General features: G+C 40.5%; 1 protein-coding gene across 1 annotated transcript in view; it reads left to right on the top strand.

The window, feature by feature from the left end:
* Positions 1–8280, top strand: part of Stet (stem cell tumor) — a 229357-nt gene that overhangs the window by 67566 nt on the left and 153511 nt on the right. Inside the window, exon 2 of the mRNA XM_078185641.1 lies at positions 8002–8119. Within this exon, the coding sequence (XP_078041767.1) occupies positions 8002–8119 (118 nt within the window). The remainder of the gene's footprint in view (positions 1–8001; positions 8120–8280) is intronic.

An 8280-nucleotide genomic window follows, 5' to 3' on the forward strand; every position in this document is an offset into this window, starting at 1 on the left:
CTAAGTTGTGAAACTTTACCGAGTTGGTTGCTTTTTTTAAATGAAATTGCCATTTGCCTTTTTGAATGAAATTACCATTTGCCTGTTTCAATAAAATTACCATTCGCCTTTTTAAATAAAATGATCATTTGCCTTTCCAAATAAAATTACCATTTGCTTTTTAAATAAAATTACCATTTTCCTTTTTACATGAAATTAGCATTTACCTCTTTAAATACAATTGACGGTTGCCTTTTTAAATAATATCAATCTAAGTTTCCTTTCACAACATCTGGCGTCTGTTTCGTTGTAAATCAGTCGGTCGTTCGTCTTTCTACCAAATTAATCATTCTTGTGTATGGAACGGTTTCAAATATTATTACTGAAAATATTCCTTAACAAAGTTACGTTTCTTAAAATGTAAAATGCAAAGGACTAGACAAAAATGTCACTGAGACTGTAATTCTTGTCACATTAAGGCAAGTGCCACGAAGCCACGCCGTTTCAGGCTACCGTAAGCTTAGTCACGCCCATTGGAGCCTCTTCCACACAAGGCCACGCCCATTAGAGTCGTGTATGCACGTAACCACGCCTACTAAAGTCGTTTATACACAATAGCACGCCCTTTAGACCCACTTGTAAACAAACTCGCACCGATTACAACGATTTATACGTGAAACCACGTCCACTAAATCCAGCCTATTGAAAAATACACCAAAATAAATTGCGAAAAATCCAGTTTGAACTCTGAAAACCTAAATAAATATCATTCCGCGCCCAGTTTTACCGCAAATTCAAAAATCTTCTTGTTTGTCCAACATCGCCAACGCAAATCTTCTCTCCCAGGTGCAAACGCAACAGCTCCCGGTGCCAAAGATCCCCGCAAGCGAAGTTCAGCGTGATCTTGACGCCGTAACGGATGAAACTGATCGTCAAAGGGCTATATTTGGCAAGGGCAAACGCGAAGGGACTAAAGTACACACTGCGAGAACTCCCGGAACTGGAGCCCGCCACTTCGCGGCAAGTTCTGAAGGGCGAACTTCGCCGGGATCATTGGGCGAAGGGTCACAACGTGTAATTAAAGCCGATATATAGGGTGACACGGTAGTTAAAGTAGTTACGGGCTTCACTTAGCCGCGTTTCCACGAGTCCGCTCTCCTTACATTCCACTCGAGGCGGGGCCGTCTTCGAGAACTCCGCCGGCCAATTTGATTACCGACCTATTATTCCTTCCGAGTCTTTTTTTCCCCCTTCCCCTTAGATCTTACTCGCGAGCAGTTCGTTTCGCCCCGTGGAGGATAGGAAGTTTTATTATGGCCGTGGGAACCAGGCTGAATTATTGGAGTTTTCGCGAATGCTCCGCTAATTCGCGGCAATAAGGGCTCCCTTTATTTCTTTGGTTTATAGGCTGCTGCTGGTCGCCATTTTCATTGCCAGTGGTCTGTATATGGCGGGCTCTTACCGTCGCCATAATCTAATTCCTGCGAATCTTTGTGTGGCAAATTTCTGAAAAATAGTTTCTGGTTATTTTCCAATTTCAATTGATATTCAATCGGTGGGAGATTGCTGTTTAAATGGCATAATTATAATTTTGTATAACTTGTGTTATATAACGTTATATAGATGAAAGTTGCGTTAAACTACATATCGTTAATATCAAAAGTGCTTGTATGTAGATGATTACTCTCTATGAAATTTAATTTCCAGACAAAGCTTATAAGATTGGTGCGAGAACATTTATCGTCCATTTTTCTGAACGGAAATGCCTGAAGTCACAATAGCTGTCCACTGCAATCGAACTATTTCAAGCATGCGGCATAGAGTCCATCGGACAGCTATTATGACTGCTCCTGCAGATATCTACTTTTCCTTCTTTTTCGATGAAAAAAAAAACGACGGCAACTCGCTCGATGAAGAATGTACTTCGCTTTTTCTATGAAAAGGTTACGAATGGATGTCGGAGCTTTTTCGCGCGACTATAGCCGGCAATCGTAACTCAAGAGAAGCGCTGAAGTATCAATCATAGAACAATAGGACCAGCCCGGCGTTTCTTTTTTCTGTAAAATGTGAATAAAATGAATAATAAAACATTTCGCAGCCGTGGGTTTACGCGGTTGTATCTACATTCTACATTGTTTTGCATAGCGAGTATGCGAGTATCGCGTTCGCAAAGTTTCACATTTGTAAGCTTTTATATTTGTAAGTTTTCATGTCTGTTAGTTTTGATATTTGCAACGTTTTCTATCAGCAATTCTTGATATTCGCAGCCTTCGATATTTGCGACTTTTGATATCTGCAACCGTAGATATTTACAAATTTCACTGTTCAGAATTTCTCCCTGCGAAAAATCTGTTGTCCGCCAACACGCACTTCAATACGTAAACACTAATAAGAGACGTACATAATACCATTTCGATGTAACAACAACCGAATAACATTCGTGCCGATAGCTCTCAGCTCGAAAGCTCGCATCGCCTCCGACCAAGTAACCGGCGAAGCTCGACAAAAATAAATCCGTATACGCGAAAGCTCATTAATTCGCTACATCTCCGCATAATTCTCACAATCCACGACCTTTTCTCTATCGTTTGAAAAAACTGTCACCGACCTACCTCAACTTCGTCTGAATTTCTTCAATGACCTCTCGAAAAGTTCGAAACGTACCACCGTCGTGCCGTCTCTCACCGATATTCCTCGACTGCGGCGGTCCTGCGACATAAGCCGGCGATCTCGCCGGTTAATAATGAAGGTCCGACACCCAGGCAGTCGCCGCAATTAATCAGTATCCATCCCCGAGCCCGTATTGTCTCTGTCTCTCTTGTTCCCGGCTGCCACCGCGTCTTGTCTCGACGTCTGTCACGCTATGCGCCACCTGTGCTCGCGGGAGACACGAGGCTTTGGCAAACAGAAAACCGGGAGAGACAGATGAAGAGAATAAGGGAGACAAGGAGGGAGGAGGAGGAGTAAGAGACAGAGAGAGAGAGAGAAAGCTAGTAAGAAGAGAAGGAGAGAAGAGCCAAATATTGGGTTGGCGAATAAGTTCGTGGAATTTTTGTTTTATAACGACTTATGCATTAATTATCAAAGTGAGTAAACCGATCCGAAGATCTCTTTTTGCTCTACTAAACTGTTATATTTGCTGTTTAGAATAATTTAATTTTTCACGATTTCTTAGACTTAGAAATAGGATATCCAAGAGGGAAAAAATAGCGTTTCCAATATCTGCTATTTGGGGTCAAAGTTGTCTTTCCTGATCTTTTTCCTGATGGAAAACAGCGTCTTTGCAAACCTTCGCGGCGATCTATGAAAGAACACGTGAGACTCCAGTTATCCAGTCTCCCACGGAGATCATTATTGTTTACACGATTTTCGTTGAAAAATGCTCGCAATGTATACTCATCATGTCTAGCAAGAGTGTCAAAGACGAGCTATCAACTGGGCGTCTATTAATTATACACAATGATTTGTAAAAATGATGGTTGATTATCTGATAGAAAATGTAACCATGCGAGTTCCAAATAATCATCTCATTTTTACTTATTGTTTAGGTAATTCCAAATAATTCTCGCATCTTCATTTAATGTTTAGATAGTGCCGATTTGAGGAATTAACCCTTTGCGCTCGAGTGGCGACTCTGAGGCGCCATCAAAATTGTTATGCCACGTTCCAAGATCATTTTTATGCAAATACTAACAAAGTTTAGATTTTAAAAATTGTTAACCGTCAGAGAAATTATTTTATATTTATACTTAAAATGGTTTCAGGGATTAAGGGTTAATAGCGAAAGCAAAGTAGGAAATGAGAAAGGCAGAGAGAGAGAGAGAGAGAAGAACAGAGAAGTAAAGCTAGAGAAAGGAAGATATAGATTATCAGAGAAATAGAGGGAATGAGAGAGGATGATAGTGAGAAAGAGAGAGAGAAAGAAATCTAGATAATGTTAGAGAGATAATGAAAGCGAAGTACAGATTGAAAGAGGGGGGGAGTAAAAGAGAGATAGATGAAGAGAAATTATAAAGTAAGAAAGAAATAGAGAGAATGAATGAGAAAGACAGTAAGATGGAGATAGAACTAGATAATGTTAGGGAAAGAGGGGAGGGGGGGATAATAAAAATGAAGTAAAGAAAAAAAGAGATTGAGAGAAGGAGAGGGAAAGTAAAAGAGGAGTAAAGAGGGAGAGAGAGAGAGAGAGAGAGAGAGAGAGAGAGAGAGAGAGAGAGAGAGAGAAAGAACTATTATAGATAGTGTAACAAAGAGATAACAAAAGCGAAGTAGAAAGTGAGCGAGACAAAGAGGGAGAGTAAAAGAGAACGAGAGAGAGAGAGAAAGATAAAGATAGAGTAAGAGAGAGGGAGAGAGAGCGGAGGCACACGACCCCTTTCCCGTTTCCTTGAACCCAGGTATATCAGTCACATCGCTAATTGGAAATCGCTCGTGCGATCTACGGTGTCTCGAGGCGCGCACTGGCAATTAGGTGCGCGAGTACGAGTTGGCAGCGCCGCTTCCACCATTCTACCCACTCTGCATTCGAGATATATCCACTATCCACCCTTTGCCTCTTCTTCCTTTCAGACCGAAGCCGACTATATCTCTCGGCGTCTCTCTGACCGTCTTCATTTTCGCGGGCGCTCCCGCCTCTACTCGCCTCGACTCGCCTCTACTCGCCCGCCGCGCTCGGACGGCTTAGTTTTCCATTTCACGGATACTTGGACGTCCCGCCGTCCTCCCACGCGCGTCCCTCCTTACCGCCTCGTGGGACCCAACAGCGCGGCTTAACCGTTTTATCGCCTTTTGTTCCCGTTTTCCCTCGGGGAACGGCGCGCCGGCCTTTGAACCCGTTCGAATCGCCCGGCATTTTTCTAATGGCCACGTGACTCTCGGCTGACGTAACGCTGGATTCTCACCCGAGGTTGTATTAGTCCCTATGGTCTATGGCCGTGGGAGTCCGTGACCTTGGTGCACTACTTGCGGCCAGTGTTGCCGATTGTTTGCCGTTACAAGCCCGTCGAGGACCGAGTCGATCTTGCGATTTTTTTCACGGGGAACTGATTGGTCGATCTTCTCGATATTCTCAGATCAGGACGCACATGGTGCGAGGAATTTTTCATAATTTTTCTATTGGACGTTGATGAGACATGTGGGAGATTAGGAACATTTATGCGAGGCGCGCTCTCCTTTGCTTAAGGGGATGTTTTAGCGTAATTTGAATTCTTTTAACTTTTTAGGGAATTTTTGGCTGAGAAACTGTCACAGATTTTGTAGTCATATTTACAAGGTTTATTCATGCATGTGTCAGTAATATTTAAATATTTTTCTGAAGGGTTGAGAATAGTTCAAAACGATGTGCAGAGCCTCTGAAAGGGCGCGGAATTAGAAGCGACAACACCACTTCTCTCTCTCTCTCTCTCTCTCTCTCTCTCTCTCTCTCTCTCTCTCTCTCGGTTCCATTAAAAACATTATTAAATCACTACCTTCTGCCACGCAGACAAATATTTCTACAAACAGAAATTCCTGAAAACTCGAAATGTAACTTCTACTTAACTAAACACTATAAAACTACTTAACAAAAACTTCGATAAAGCAAAAATTGGCACAAAGTCGCGGAAGGCGAAATACCACAAAGGCGAAAAGGAATTTCTCGCACAAAAATAACAAAATTGCAAGAAAAACGTTACAAACAAAGCATCGTTAATGCGATCGAAACCCACTGTGTGCATCCAAACAGCGCGCAGTGCACTAAAACAGCATTAAATCTAATAAACAGATATCGCGAAATGAAATTGCACAGTTATCGGCGCTGTCGGCCAAAAACTGGTTTCAATGGTGTCTCTCCGCTTCTCTTCGTCGGATGAGAATCGCTATAGGATTTTCGGAACGTTGAGCTGCCAGAGCTTTAGGGAGATATTTTCGTCAGTGTCCCGGATCGGACAATGAATTAACGATAATTAATGCGGCGGGGAGAGCGGTGCGGGGCGCGCGTGGCCACTGTCAGATATTGACAGGGCGGGATAATGAGGAACTATAGACGCCAGAAGTCGGCCGTAATTGCGCGGGGATCGTGTTATTCCTTTTCTTCCCGGCGAATTGGCGAAGTTAATTCCTCGTTATTTCGCTACCTCTGGCGACGATTAACGAGCGCGCCCTGTTATCCCTTCGCGCGCGAAAATCGCTCCGGGCCGATGATTAGTTCGAGAATATACCCTCGTCGCTCCGCGCCGGCTCGATAGATTAATTTCGGATTCTGTATCCGGGTAGTTTGTTAGGGAGAAAAAATCCGACTCTGTCGCCTTTGCTGACGAGCACCTGCGAAAACGTGATAATCACGATCCGCGGTGATCGACGTCGTCCCGAATTTGCGAACGGCTGAAACTTTCGGCCGGGAATATGCGACAGTTGTGAACGCGAGATGAAAGAGAATAGTAAACGATGATTCGTTATAATTATAATTTGTTGATCTGATCACTCGTGATTATCCTGCGTTTTTATGCGTTTTTGACGAAATTGATTGGATCGAATTGCTTCCATAGATTTGAAGAATTGAAAGGTATACTGTTGCGCGGTGCCCGATTTGTTAATATTGATAAGGGGATAAATAAATGTCTACGTAGCTCAAGTAGATAATATTTATCTTGCGTATATAAAAACCCGAAGTTTATTTGTCATTGTAGGTTTTCATTCATCTAGCTTGTTAATTGTCGATGTACTTATGGTGAACGAAATTGTAAACCATTTAGGGAAGCGATTAGTACAAAAACTTAATATAATACTTACGTTAAATAACATAGCTTAGGGTAGTTTTATAAATAACATGCTTACATTCTACATAATTGTACCATTTTGATTTAAACTAAACATCTTTTCTTATCTTCAGCAACAATTTTTAAAAATGTCGCTTAGTATGATAAAGATGTTTAGTTTAAATCAACATGGTACAATTTTACTTATACAGTATTACAGGACACTGTCTATAAAGATAAGAAGAAAACTTTTTGTACAAAATTAAATAAAATTATTGCATTTTTTTTTAGAATGATAGTAATGGTGTAATGAAAGTAAATTAAAAAATAATTTATTTTCTACTATATTTAGCATTCGTTTATGTAAATTGTTAGATCAGTTACAATCACTGGTTTCCCATTTTTTCATTTACAATTTCTGATACTATAGAAATGTTTTTATCAGAAATATTTGTATGAACTTCTTTATTTAAACAGATATTATAATAAAATTCGTGGGATGGTTAAAGAAATTCAATCTTATCAGTGTTGTAAGACAATATTTATATATTAGTCATGTTTAGGGCACAATAGTTTTAGTGTAGATTAAGGAACTAGATGACTAAAGGAACTAAATGAATAAAGAGCTAGATGAAGAAAGGACTGGATTAGTAACAAAGTACAGATATAGATAACTAGATTAAGGGCGGACTAGATGAATAATCAATTACATGAATAAGGAACTAGATACTCTAAAACTAATCTAGTTTTAGAACTAGATTAGTAATGAATTGGAGAAATAGGTGACTGAATCAAAGACGAACTGGATGAATAACCAACTAAGTGAATAAGAAATTAGAAGAACAAAGAGCTAGACGAATAAGGAACTACAATAGATTAATACGAAATTACAGTAATCCCTTGCACTACGAGTCCTTTTACACAGCGCCGATTAGCACTTATGTGCCCTTAATATTTTCCTTAATAAGGTCAGATAATTTCTGTTTCTTGTATTGTCTTTATTTATTTTCGTTTCTAGACTTTGATAACAAAAGAATTCAATTTGATTACGATTTACAAGAAATTAATAATATTCATATCTGGCAGATGTTGCATGAAATCCTTATCACGAGTTTGACTCGTTATTTTAGTGCAAGGGGTTAATCAATTTGTCTGGTACCTTACTAATTCAATTTCCTGTTCATCCAGTTCCTAGCTACCTAATTTCCTAGTTACTTAATTTCCACAACTAGAATCTCGAAGCAGAGACCAAAAAATATTGACACTTACAATGTGATTCTGTTTACAGGATGGTCCGCATGATCGGCGATGAGTTCCTGACAGAGGAAAGGGACCGGAAGTACTACGCCGATCACTATACTTGTTGCCCGCCGCCGCTCTTCATCATCCTCATCACCCTCGTGGAGGTCAGTGGATTCAGAAATAATACTATCAAATATATATATATATATATACAGGGTGTTTTTCAAATATTGTAACTCCGGGAAATGGGGGGTAGCTGAGGCTATTTCAAGTGACTTTTTCATTTCGGAAAATGAAAAAGTCACTTGAAATAGCCTCAGCTACC

Source organism: Augochlora pura, chromosome 7, assembly GCF_028453695.1.
Source record: "Augochlora pura isolate Apur16 chromosome 7, APUR_v2.2.1, whole genome shotgun sequence".
Lineage (NCBI taxonomy): Eukaryota > Metazoa > Arthropoda > Insecta > Hymenoptera > Halictidae > Augochlora > Augochlora pura.